Raw genomic sequence first — 14,323 nt, forward strand, 5'->3', positions numbered from 1 at the left:
AGATGAGCCAAGGAATCTGGAAAATGTAAAGATTGTATATAGTCCTTATTCAACTTTAAATGTAAATTACTTTGGCGATTGAAGCAAATTAATTCTTTTGAATGAATCATTCATAAAATTACTGTATACTATAAAATTTTTCAAAGTTCAGCATCTTTCTTGATATATTCATTATGACTTTATAACTTGTCAAAAACGTCCATTTTTTGTATTCTCGAGCCTGCGTTCTAGAAAAGATGATTTTAAAGAGAAAACAATTTTTACATGACTCTCAAAATAATTCACTGAATTATTAATGTTTAGAAGTGCACAAGAACTGTTAGAGTAGTTATTTATTTATATTTCACACCTTATTCCCAAAAGGATTTAAGTCAACTTAAAATTTTTGTAAAGTCAGTATATAGTTGTCTAATCATTTACATTCTGTGTTAGGGACTGGGGGATAAGGAAGAAGTTGTTTTTTCAGTTAAAGATTATAGGGGAAATGCAAGGGAATAAAGTTAAAGGAAATTTTGTTTGCTAACTTTCCAGGAGTCTAATTATGCAACAACACTTGGGCTCAAGGGTTAAGAAGAGTCAGGAAATCCTGGCTCCAAATGCCTAAAGATTGCTATATATCCATTTAATGACTTGCTACAGAAATCTCCAAGTCCCAAGCTGATATTCCTGTCTTCCAAGAGATACCAGACTTTGTATGATTTCTCCATTAGCACTTCTGCCTGCCAGCTACTTGCCATTTTTATATTTGTAATCCTCTAGTTCTCTAAAGCAAATTTAAAACATTCTGTTCCTTCTGCATATTCTTTGAGGCCTCAGTACACGTAAGTCAGATAAAGATTAAACGTACAGAGTACTCTACAACCAACAAAGAATGAAAACTAACATATTAAGAGCATGGGCTTTTTGAGATAAATTGCTTAGGTTCAAAGCCCTGACCTGCCAGTTACTTTGTGATCTTAAAGAAGGTACTTCAATTTTTCGTGCCTTCATTTCCTCATCCATAAAATGGGAGCGATAACTACATTCCTCAGCATCACTGTATAGTTTGAGATAATTCATGCTTAGACCATGTACATAGTAAGTATTCAGAGGTAGCACATGGTAAATGTTAGTTAATATTATAGTCATTATAACTGATTTTTTAAAAACGTGTTCATCTACAATATCCTACTTGAATTTTGCAGTAGTAACCTTTAAGGAACTTAAGTATCATTAGCCCTATTTTATAGCTAGATCCTAAGGCTTTGATGTTCAGCTTGCCAAAATCATTAACAAATATTCCTGGCAGAGCTAAAATTAGAACTCTGCTAGGGTTTGCAGTTAGACGGGGGAGTGAATAGGTTTCATCTAGAAGTTCTAAACAGTCGAAGTGGTTGCTCAGAGCCCTGTTTTTAGGATTCTCAAAGCAGATCCAAGCTCATTAAGAATGCCTGTTTATCAGCATCATAGGCTGTGGGCTCAGGAGCCTGGAGCAGGATTGCATTGTTTTTTTTTTTTTTTTTTTTTTTTTTTTTAAGATAAAGTTTCCCATTAACCTTAGTTTTTCTTTCTGAACTAAATTTTAGGTAAATTTGAACACATCTTATAATGAAGTTACTAATTTATAGAGTAAATATATATTTGTTAGAGGAGTATTACTATTTCTAAAATATTTTCTTACTAGGGCAATTGATAGAACAATTCTCTTACAAGCTGTTTATTACTCTTCTCATTTTCTCTCATATGAGCGCACAGATTGAAAAGTCTAGTCACCATTTACTTCTAACTTGAGGGTTAAGTTTTAAAACATACTAATGGCAAGTTGAGAATTGAAAAAACTTTATTGTCATATATGAACAAATTCTAGTCTCCTTGAAAGAGAGAAATTGTCTAGGATGTGTCATCTAAGTACCATTTTAAATACACACCAAAAAAAGTTAGGTTTCTGTGGAGTTGACATATCTGATCTGCCTCCTCTGACTTCTTGGTTTTATTTTGCCAATTTTATCTCATCGCCAGTATCTTTGGTCTTACTGTGGGGGAGCAACTTTATATTTTAAATGTTGACATCACCTAAGTGTGGGTAAAGCCAGAGTTGACTTCTGGTTCCACCTTCTCTGCAGGCAGATGCCTTAGGAAAAGCTGGCCCAAACTGCCCACATTCATCCAAGTGCCCAGGTTGGGCTTGATGTTGGAAGGCTTGGATATTCCTGTTTGTTTCTCTGTATGAACTACCTTTGAGAAACACCAGCAGATGAAACTCATGAAGTGTAAGAACCTGGTACTCCATCCCGTAGTTCTAAAGAGGTGAGGAAGGAATATACTAAATGGTTCTCTCATTTAGAACTCTGGATTTCACTGAACTATTAAAATCACCTAGTCCACCAGTTCTGGCTAAGACACTTTCAGAGAAACAGAGAATATACCACCTCCTCAAAGTCCTGGCAATCCCTGGACTATTCTGAAAATTTTTACTTTTGCTTTCTGTATGAAATAGCCAAGCAAGGAAGAAATCTGTCTCTCAGAAAATCACATTTCCCATTCCACACACTACTGCAGAATTGTTCTGCTCTGATTTTTTGAGATTTATTGATTTAAATAAGAGTTATTTTATTTATATTTGATGTACCCAGTGACAATGACCAAGATTTATAAGCATCTGGAAGAGCTTTGTGGGACGTATGACTATTTGGGGAAAAAATTTTCTCCCAGAAAGCTTTCCAGGAATGTAACTCATAAAGGTTCTGTGAAGCAAGATCTCTGGAGATAAAAAATATATATATATTTATGGAAAATAATGGGTTTTCATCTTTGTGATTAGATTAGACACTTTTTAAAATCATGCTTACTAATCACATTTCAGTGTAAATTACTTTTAAGAATCTATTATATGTAGTCAATCTTTTGGGGTATTTACTGGAAATGGTTAGAGAAAAAAGAGTGTTTCTTTTGAAGGTCAGATTAAGTGCATTATAAGATGTAATTCATCTATTTAGTGTTTTAAAAATAAAAATGTTAAGGTTTCTTAAAAAAGGTAGTCTTGTTTTTTTATATATTATCTTTTTCCAGGTGATGTAATCCAAACATTCGATATAAATTAAGTTTTTAAAGCAGTTCTTAGCTCTAAGCTTCTCTCCACACCTCCTCTCCCCCCCAGTGGAAAGACTTCATTTTCTTTTCTGAATATAATTTTGGTAGTTTTTGCTGACATGATGTAGAACATGTTATAGACTCAGGCTTTTAGACTCCTTTCTGTACTTAACAGTATGTTTGATCTTTCATCCTTTTTCTGAGATTTCTCTTCTGCTTTTATTAGTAAAGCCTTCTCTCTGGGAATATTGTTATATCAGAGAGATTTCATCTCTCTGGCATGACAAAATCCCCTCTGCCATGTTGAAGATGGAAACCCCCTTAGTCCTTCCCATTTCATGGATATATATTTAATATTTTTGGTTGTTTCAGAGTGACCCCAATTCTTGGCATTCAGAAGCATTCTCAAGAAAATGTGGTGTTTACACAGTTTATAGCCACCCTTCTAGAAGAATTACATTTAAAGAATGAAGACTTCGAAAGTTTAACCATCATATTTAGAACCAGCTGTTAACCAGACAGGTGAGTTGGATTGTGTTTTACTTTGGTTTGTTTTTCATTTGTTGCCTGTTGGGATTCTTTTTTCATATTGGAAATTTTGAAAACCAAGTACAGACCTCAAGATGTCTTTAAATTGCTAAAAAAAGATCATGCCGTCTCTTAGTTCTCAGCTTCCCTACTCACTTCCTGTCTCCATTGTTGTTACTTTGTGCCCCATCCTTGTTGTTATTCCTCCTGTATGAGCTTACCATGGTTAATTCTGTTTCTTGCAATCCAGGAATCTCCCACTATCACCTTCAAACTCAAACCTAGACCATCCTGCATGTCCCATCCAGTAAGTTTCTTCCCAGGAAGTAGCAATTAACCCAAATACCGCAATGATCCATTGAGAACATCCTCATCCTACTTCCCTCTTCACAGAAATCACCCCAGAACCCAGCCAATATCTTGGTAATCTCCTGCGCAGATAAGTGGGTGAATTTACAAGTTTTGCTTACTTGAATCCTAACACTTCTCCCAGATATGTAGCCCTCCTCTACTATCCCAAGTTCTTATCTCTTTCCAGACTGTCCATCAGAATGTCCCCTCCCTCATCCTGCCTTAATCATAACTCTTCATCTCTTCCTCCTCTTCTCATTTTACACACTCTTAAGTACTCAGGTAGCTTTTTAAAATTTTATTTCTTATTATTAAAGTATAGTTGGCATACAACAGTTTATTATTTTTAGGTGTACAACATAATGATTCAACATTTATACACCTTATGAAGTGATCACCACACTATGTCTAGTAACCGTCACCATGCCGAGTTATTACAATATTATTCATTATATTCCCAGTGCTATACACTACAACTCCATGGTTTGTTTATAACTGGAATTTTGTACCTCTTATTCCCCTTCACCTTTTTCATCCATGTCACCCCCTTCCTCCCCTGTGGCAATCGTGTTTATTCTCCATTTCTATGAATCTATTTTTGTTTTGTTTGTTCCTGTTTTGTGTTTTTAGATTCTACATATAAGGAAAATTATATGGTATCTGTCTTTCTGACTTACTTCACTTAGCATAATACTCTCTAGGTCCATCAATGTTGTCACAAATGGCAAGATTTCATTTTTATAAAAAGAATGGCTGAGTAATATATATGCCACATTTTCTTTATCCATTCATCTGTCAATGGATACCTAGGTTGTTTCCATATCTTGGCTATTGCAAATAATGTTTTCTTGGGATTAATACTAAGAAGTGGAATTGTTGGGTTTTATGATAGTTTATTTCTAATTTTTTGAAGAATCTTCATACTGTGTTCCATTTTACAATTCTACACAAGAGCTCCCTTTTCTCCACATCATTTCCAACACTTACTTCTTGTCTTTTTGATAACAGCCATTCTGACAAATTTGAGGTGGAATCTCATTGTGGTTTTGACTTGTATTTCCCTGATGATTACTGATGTTGAGCATCTTTTCATATGTCTGCTGGTCATCAGTAGGTCCCTCTTTGGAGAAATGTCCATTCAGCTCCTCTGCCTAGTTTTTAATCAGGTTTTTTTGTTGTTGAGTTGCATGAGTTCCTTATATATTTTGGATATTAACCTTTTATTGTACATATCATTTTTAAACAGCTTCTCCCATTCAGTAGGCTGTCTTTTTATTTTGTTGATGGCTTCCATCACTGTGCAGAAGCTTTTTAGTTGGATGAGGTTCCATTTGTTTATTTCTCCTTTTATTTCCCTTGACCATGGAGACATATCCAAAAAGATATTAAGACTGATGTCAAACAGTTTACTATGTTTTCTCCTAAGAGTTTTTTGAATTCAGATCTTACATTGATGTCTTTATTTTGAGTTTATTTTTGTATGATATACAAGAGTGGTTCAGTTTCTTTCTTCTTTTTTTTTCTTTTTTCTTTTTTTTTTTTTTTTTTTTTTTTATATATCCGTTCAGTTTTCCCAGCAGTGCTTATTGAAGAAACTTTGTATATTCTTGCCTCCTTTGTAGATTGACCACATAAGCAAGAGTTTATTTCTGGGCTTTCTTACCTGTTCCATTGATCTGTGTCTCTGTTTTTGTGCCAATGTCATAACTGTTTTGGTTATTATAGCTTTGTAGAATAGTTTGAATCAGGGAATGTGATACTCCAACTTGTTCTATTTTCTCAAGATTGTTTTGGCTCTTTGGGGTCTTTTGTGTTTCCATATAAATGTTAGAATTATTCTAGTACTGAGAAGAATGCCTTTGGTATTTTGAAAGGGATTGCACTGAATCTTTAGATCGCATTGGGTAGTTATGGACATTTTAACGATATTAATCCTTCCAATCCATTAACATGGTATAGTCTTCCATTTTTGTGTGTCCTCTTCATTTTTTTTTTCAGTGTCTTACAGTTTTCACAGTACAGGTCTTTCATCTAGGTTAAATTTATTCCTTGGTATTTTATTATTTTTGATGCAGTTGTGAATAGGATTGTTTTCTTAATTTCTCCTGACCATTCATTATTAGTCTATAGAAATGTAATAGATTTATATGTTAATTTTGTATCCTGCTACTTTACTAAATTTATTAGTTCTAATAGTTCTTTGGTAGAGTCTTTAGGGTTTGCTATATATAGTATCATGTCATCTGCAAATAGTAAACAGTTTTAATTCTTCCTTTCCAATATAGATGCCTTTTATTTCTTTTTCTTGTCTCGTTGCTATGGCTAGGACTTCTATATTGAATTAAAAATGGTGAGAATAAGCATCCTTGTCTTGTTTCTGATCTTAAATGAAAAGCTTGCAGCTTTTTACCATTGAGTATGATGTTAGCTATGGGTGTGTCATATGTATAGTCGTTATTATGTCGAGGTAAGTTCTCTCTATACCCACTTTGTTGAGAATTTTTATCATAAATGGATGTTGAATTTTGTCAAATGCTTTTTCTGCGTCTATTGAGATGATCATATGATTTTTATCCTTGGTTTTATTGATGTGGTGTATCACGTTGCTTGGTTTTCAGACACTGAACCAGCCATGCATCCCTGGAATCTCACTTGATTATGGTATATGATCTTTTTAATGTATTGTTGAATCTGGTTTACTAATATTTTGTTGAGAATTTTTGCATGTGTGTTCATCAGGGATATTAGCTTGTAATTTTTTTTTTTTTTGTAGCGTCTGTCTATTTTTGGTATCAGGGTAATGCTGGCCTCATAGAATGGGTTTGAAAGTCTTCCTCTTCAATTTTTTGGAATAGTTTGAGAAGAACATGTATTAATTCTTCTTGAAATGTTTGGTAGAATTCACCTGCTAAGCCGCCTGGACCTGAACTTTTGTTCGTTGGGAGTTTTTTTGATTACTGCTTAAATTTCATTGCTAGTAATTGGTCTGTTCAGATTTTCTGTTCCTCATTCAGTCTTGGAAGGCTGTATGTTTCTAGAAGTTTATCCATTTCTCCTAGTTCGTCCATCTGGGTAGCATATAATTGGTCATGGTATTCTTTAATGGTCCGCTTTGTATTTCTCTAGTGTTATTTTTCACTTCTCTTTTATTTCCGATTTTTTTGGGCCGCCTTATATACTTGATGAGTCTGGCTAAAGGTTTGTCAATTTTGTTTATCCTTTTAAAGAACCAGCTATTAGCTTTATTGATCTTTCCTATTGTTTTTTTAGTCTATATTTTGTGTATTTCCTCCTACTAACATTAGGTTTTCTTATTTCTCTAGTTCCTTCATGTGTAATGTTAGGTTGTTTATTTGGAATTTTTCTCGTTTCTTGAGGTAAGCCTGTATCACTATGAACTTCCCTCTTAGAACTACTTTGGCTGCATCCCATACATTTTGGAAGGTTGTATTTTCATTTTTATTTATCTCAAAGTATTTTTTTATTTCCTGTTTGTGTTTTTTCTGGTTTTCTTCTTGTAGTTGATTTCTAGTTTCATACAGTTGTAGTTGGAAAAGATGCTTGGTATGATTTCAGTATTCTTGAATTTTTGAGACTTGTTTTGTGACCTAATATATGATCAGTCTTGGAGAATGTTCCATGTGTACTTGTAAAGCCTGCATACTGTGCAGTTTGGGGATGAAATATTTAAGTTGATCTAGTCTAATGTGATGTTTAAGGCCACTGTTTCCTTGATTTTCTGTCTGAATGATCTATCTATCCATTGATGTAAGTGAGATATTAAGGTCCCCCCCCCTATTATTGTATTACTGTCAATTTTTCCCCTTATCTCTGTTAATATATTTTCTTTATATATTTATGTGCTCTTATGTTGGGTGTGTAGATATATACAATTATTATATCTTCTTGTTGGAATGCCCCCTTTATCATCATGTAATGCCCTTCTTTGTCTCTTTTTACAGTTTCTGTTTTAAAGTCTATTTTGTCTGATATGAGAATTGCTACCCTACCTTTCTTTTCACTTCCATTTGCATGGAATATCTTTTTCCATCCCTTCACTTTTAGTCTGTGTGTCTTTCAGTCTGAAATGAGTCTCTCGTAGGCAGCATATATTTGAGTTTTGTTTTTTTTAATCCATTCAGCCACTCAGTGTCTTTTGATTGGAGCATTTAGTCCATTTACATTTAAAGTAAATATAGATAGAGATGTACTTACTGTCATTTTATTAATTATTTTTGTAATTCTGTTCCTTTCTTTTGATCTCTTCCCTTGTAGCTTGCTGGCTTTTTAGTGTTTTGGGGTTCTTTGTTTTACATGTACTTTATCTAATTTTTTGGTTTACGGTTACCATGAGGTTCATATATACCCATCTATAATAGTCTGTTTGAAGCTAATAGGTGTTTATGTTCAAATGCATTCTAAAAGCATTGCATTTTTACTCTCCCTCCATGCTTTGATTTTGACGTCATATTTTAGATCTTTGTTTTTTATCCCATTTATTGTAGTTATAGTTAATTTTGCTACTTTTTGTCTTCATATAGCTTTTTAAGTGGCTGATTCGGTGCATGATATATTTGCCTTTACCTGCAAGATTTTATCTTTCATGTATTTTCTTATTTCTTGTTGTAGCCTTTGTTTTCTGCTTAAAGCTGACCCTTTAACATTTTTCTTAAAGCCAGGTCAGTAACGATGAACTCTGTTAGTTTTTGCTCATCTGGGAAACACTCTCTCTCTCCAATTCTGAATGATAACTTTGTTGGGTGTATTATTCTAGGTTGCAAGTTCCTTTATTTCAGCACTTTTATATCCTGCCACTCCCTTCCGACCTGTAAAGTTTCTGCTGAGAAATTAGCTGATAGCCTTATAGGATTTCCCTTCATTTGGAACATGTTCTTGTCTTCCAATTTTGACTTTGTGTTTCTCCCTATGAATTAGATGCAATACGTATCTCCCCCAATCTTGAAAAAGTGGTCTTGTGTAGAAACAACCTCTGTGTAGACTGTATGCTGGGTTTTGGCAAAGTGGTTGGAGTCAGGGTGGGTACCTACAATGCTGGCTGGCAGCTGGGAGAAGCATGGCCCAGTGTACACATATACATGCAGTGACTCTGTTGTTCTGGTATGGCAATTCAGTGCCTGCACGCTTTGGCACCCTGTTGATCCTGTCAGCACGAGTTCTGGGTGGGGCAGCACCCCATTGATGCAATTGTCCACAGCCAGAGCAGAGGTCCAGGCTGGGTAGTCCAGTCCACACATACCAGCAGCCTTGTAGGTCTGCCAGAACACCTACATAAATCTCCCACCTGCACTATCCAGGTGGAGGGAGAATGTAAACAATGGCATTCACCAGCACCTCTGATCCTTCTGTTGTCTCTCAGGAGGAACTGCTCTAAATGTAGGTGTATATGTGGTATGGTCATGAGAGGGAGCGATTTAGCTTCCTCCTATGCCACCATTTTGGACCCACCTAATAGGTGTCGGTTTAATGTTATGATTGAAGAAATTCATCCTAAACTACAAATGAGACCCTCTCAGGGAACTTTTTTTTTTTTTAATTTCCAATTTTTAAATTATAAAAGCAATATAAGCTTTGTATAAAAGTTAAAATTAATACAGAACTGCATAATTTTAAAAAGGAAAATTCCCCCTCACCTCTGCCTTCAAGGCTGTCTTCTTTCCAGAAGCATACTTGATATATATCATTTTATATTTTATTTGAAAGTCTATAAGAAAAACTTCAAGCAATTCTTTAAATATATGAAAATGATATTTGAGAGAGGTATTTTGGCAGGCAAGAAAGTGCAGTTTCCCTTGAACCTGCTAGAAACTAGAATATAAAGAATCAGCACTGTAAGTGCCTCCCAACTTGTGACCTTTTCAAATGTTCCCATAAAACAGTTTTTTGGGAGTAAGCTCAGATTAGCCTATGTAAGCATCAATTCAAAAGCCCTTCTAAGAAGGTAGTGAGGTTGGAGTTTATTTTATTGGGCTTCAGATACCGACAATTGAACTAATCATTCATTAGTTCATGACACCCTATCTTTATTGAATGAAAGGGTTCTTTTTTTCCAGATAGACTAAAAACAAATAATGCCTAACCAGAGGTCCTTTCAGACCTCCTTCAATGTATAGGTAGCAATTAATCATTCTAATTAGCATATTTAAAACATGTAAACAGATGGTATTAAAGGACTTTCAACAAGATGTTTTAAGTCATCTTAGGAGTTCCCTGTGACCACTGTTTATGTAAGTAATCAAACCCTTTCCCAGGCTTTGTCAGTATTATAAGGAATTCTGAATGAATTGGCCTTATGATCTAATTTTCCACATGAGAAATGGCAATGGTTGTGAGTACACAGATCAATTTTGTTCTGTTTGCATGGTTTTTGTAAGCTATAAGTTCATTTAAACATCAAGGTTTTAATGTCTATTAACCTTCTCAAGATTAAATTACTACTACCTAATATATGTTAATATGCTTTCAGTTACAAATAATGGGGAAAAAATCCAGCCCAAACTAATCTTTCTTATGGTGCTATATTATCTTTTGCTGCTTAACAAATTACTCCAAAACTTAGTGACTTAAAACTTTTTTTTTTTTAATCTCAGTTTCTGTGAGTCAGGAATATGGAGATAGTTTAGCTTAGGGCTTCTGACCCAATCTCTCATGAGGTTGCAATTAAGCTTTCTGCTAGGGCTGTGATGTCATCTGAAGGCCCAACTGGAAGAAGATCCCCTTTCAAGCTCATCTGTGTGGTTGCTGGCAGGATTTAGTTCCTCAGACGTGTTGAACTCAGGGCCTCAGTTTCTCACTGGCTGTCGTCTAGAGACTGCTTACAGTTCCTTGCTACATGGGCCTTTCCGTAGTGCACCCCACAACCTGGCATATGGCTTCCCTCAGAGTGAGCAAGTGAGACAGTACCCAAGATGGAAGCCACACTCTTTTTGGAGCTAAGCTCAAAAGCGATATCCCAGCATTTTTGCTGCTTTAACCATGACTGGTTAGAAACTCATCACTTTGCCCACACTCAAGTTGAGAGGATTGTGTAAGGGCATGAATATCAAGAGGTAAGGATCATTGGGGGCCCATCTTAGAAGCTGTCTACTACTTTGACGATGTCAAAGTTGCTTAGTAGGTCCCAGCTTTACATATTGTATACTATACTGTCCCAAGTGAGAGTCTTGAACTTCACACTAATTGAAGACACCCCTAAACCAATCCATATGGCCATAAGAATACTCCGAGCTAACCCTTTCGTTCTGGGAAGGGATGTTTGGGGAGTCAGAGAGAGGCTTTTCTTATTGACCTAGACTCATCAAGGCCTAATCCTTGAGCTGAATATGACCTTGGGTGTATTCCACCCAAATCATTATTGCTACATAATGAGGGAAAATGAAACATATTGGGAAAGCAACACAATGTTCCCAAAACCTGGTAAAATAGGTATTTTATTCAGACTGTCCTTTTTTGCTTCACAGGTATAATCCATGAAGAATGAATTAAAAATGAACTATTCATCATTTCCGGAATTCTAGCCACAGTGATGGTCTGGTGGTAACTGATAACTAGCTTTGTTTCCAGAAAAATCTTTACCTTTTTAGATTTCAACCCCCTGCTTTCTCATCTCTTACCTGTACAGAGTGACTTCCCGAGATAGAGGAGAACCATTATCCCAACAGAGATAACCAAGTCCAGCATCTCTGGCTATAAGACATACTATTTTTATTTATTTGGAAATAAAAGTTGAAGTCTTAAATTGAAGCTTAAATCAATACTCAAGAAAATACGACCTTGTATTTTTTCTGGATGATTCCAGCCATCACATCACTTGACTGAAAAATTGAGAAAAGTCTTATTTTGGCCACATAATCAAAACTCTAGATTCTAGTAAAGAAGTTAATAAATACAATCTAAGATAAAGTCCTTTGGAAGTCTAGTCATTATTCTTTTAAAGAAGCTGACTGTGCTAGAATGTGATTAACCTCACAAGTCCAAAACAAGAGTATCTGAAAACTTTCTGGACTCGAAGAAATTAAAAAAAAAAAAAAATGAATCTGTAGTTTGTTTTGAAGAGAGATAATCTCTAGAATTTACACTGCTTCAAAATGGATATGAAGCATGCAAGTAAGCAGGGCCTCCAGGGTAGCTGAGGCTGCGGAGGGCCTCAGACAGACAATTTGAGGAGCTTTACAAGGGGGCCAAGAAACAAAACGAGATCTGTACTCTTGGACAGTGGAAAAAATAACAGCCGCTAAAAGCAAAGCCATGAAAAGGGGCCAGAAAGCAGCCTGGTGGAATAGAGAGCTCAACAAACAGGCAACTACAAGCTCTGCAAGGTCACAGGCTACATCAATATACAAAAATCAATTGTGTTTTGTATACTAGCAATGAAAAATCCAAAAATTAAATTAAGAAAACAATTCTATCCACAGTAGCACCAAAAGAATGAAATATTTAAAAATAAATTTAACAAAGGAAGTATAAGACTTGTACAATGAAAACTATACAACATTCAGAGAAATTAAAGATATAAACATATTCCATATTCATAAATTAGAAGATGCAACATTGTTAAGGTGATAGTCCTCTCCAAATTAATCTATAGATCAGTGCAATCCCTGTCAAAACCCCAACAGGCTTTTTTGAAAAATTGTCAAGTTGATCCTAAAATTTCTAGAGAAATGCAAAGGATCCAGAATAGCCAAAACAATTCTGAAAATGCAGAACACTTCCTGATTTCAAAACTTACTACAAATTACAAATCTACAGTATTCAAGACAGTGTGGTATTGATATAAAGATCAGTGAAACAGAACTTTAGAGTCCAGAAGTAAGCTTTCATATTTATGGTCAGTTAGTTTTCGACTAAGCTACCAAGGCATTTCCATGTACAAAGGATAGTTTTTTCAGCAAACGTGCTGAAATATTTCAATATCAGATGCAAAAAGGATGAATTTAGACCCTTACCTCCTACTATATGCAAAAATAAATTCCAAATGGATCAGAGACCTAAATGTTAAGCAGAAACTATATATCTTTTAGAAGAAAACAAGATAATACCTACATGGCATTGGTTTAGGAAAAGAGTTCTTAGATAAGATCCCAAAAGTATAGTGTATAAAGGAACACATAAGTTGGATTTCATCAAAATTTTAAACTTCTGCACTTCAAAAAAACATTAAGAAAATAAATTGATAAACCACAGACAGAAAATATTTTCAAATTATATTTTATAAAGGACTTATATCCAAACTAAAGAATTCTTAAAACAAATATGAGACAACTCACTTTTAAAATGGGCAAAACACTGAATAAACATTTCAGCAAAGAACATATACAAATGGCTTAGCATATGAAAAGATCCTAACCATCACTAGTCATTAGGGAAATGCAGGTTAAAACCAAAATTAGATACCACTTGACATACTATCATAGTGTTGGTGAGATGTGGAGAAACGAGCCCTAATCCATTGCTGGTGGGAATGTAAAACTGCAGCTATTTTGGAAAACAGTCTCATGGTTTCTTAAACATGAGTTTACCATATGACTAAAAAATTCCACTTGGTGTTCCATCCCAAAAGAAATGAAAACGTTCACACAGTCTTGCAGGCAAATGTTCATAGCAGCATTAACCATATTTGGGAAACAACCCAAATAAGCGTTAACTGGTATATAGATAAAGTCCAAAAGGTACCAGAAGGAAAAGTGAGCAGGAGATTGAGACCTATTTGAAATAATGACAGAAAATTTCCCTGACCTGTCAAAGGAAATAGACAAGTCCAGGAAGTACAGAGAGTCCCAAATAAGATGAACCCAAAGAGGTCCACATCAAGACACATCATAATTAAACTGCCCAAGGTTAAAGACAGAATCTTAAAAGCAGCAAGAGAAAAGCAGTTACCTACAAGGGAGCTCTCATAAGACTGTCAGCTGATTTCTCAACAGAAACTCTGCTGGCCCAAAGAGATTGGCACAAATATTCCAAGTGATGAAAAGTAAGGACCTACAACCAAGACTACCCAGCAAGGCTATCAATTAAAATTGAAGGAGAGATAAAGAGCTTCCCAGACAAGAAAAAACTAAAGGAGTTAATTGCCACCAAACCATACTACAAAGAAGTCTTAAAGAGACTTCTTAAGAAGAAAAAAAGACAAAAAATATGAATAATAAAATGGCAGTAACTACATATCTATCAATAATCACTTTAAGTGTAAATAGATTAAATGCTCCAATCAAAAGACATAGGGTAGCTGGATGGATAAGAAAACAAGACCCGTGCATATGCTGCCTGCAAGAGCCCCACTTCAGATCAAAAGAAACAGGCAAAGTAAAGGGATCTAAAAAGATATTTCATGCAAATGGAAATTTTTAAAAAA

General features: G+C 35.0%; 1 protein-coding gene across 2 annotated transcripts in view; it reads left to right on the forward strand.

The window, feature by feature from the left end:
* Positions 1 to 11,868, forward strand: part of RPAP2 (RNA polymerase II associated protein 2) — a 78,682-nt gene extending 66,814 nt beyond the window's left edge. For both annotated transcript variants that reach the window (XM_006919409.3, XM_025051920.1), the window contains 2 exons: positions 3,442 to 3,591; positions 11,427 to 11,868. In XM_006919409.3, the coding sequence (XP_006919471.2) occupies positions 3,442 to 3,583 (142 nt within the window). In that variant the 3' untranslated portion in view covers positions 3,584 to 3,591; positions 11,427 to 11,868. The remainder of the gene's footprint in view (positions 1 to 3,441; positions 3,592 to 11,426) is intronic.
* Positions 11,869 to 14,323: the final 2,455 nt, after the last annotated feature.

The sequence above is a fragment of the Pteropus alecto genome, unplaced genomic scaffold, assembly GCF_000325575.1.
Source record: "Pteropus alecto unplaced genomic scaffold, ASM32557v1 scaffold25, whole genome shotgun sequence".
In the NCBI taxonomy this organism is placed as follows: Eukaryota; Metazoa; Chordata; class Mammalia; order Chiroptera; family Pteropodidae; genus Pteropus; species Pteropus alecto.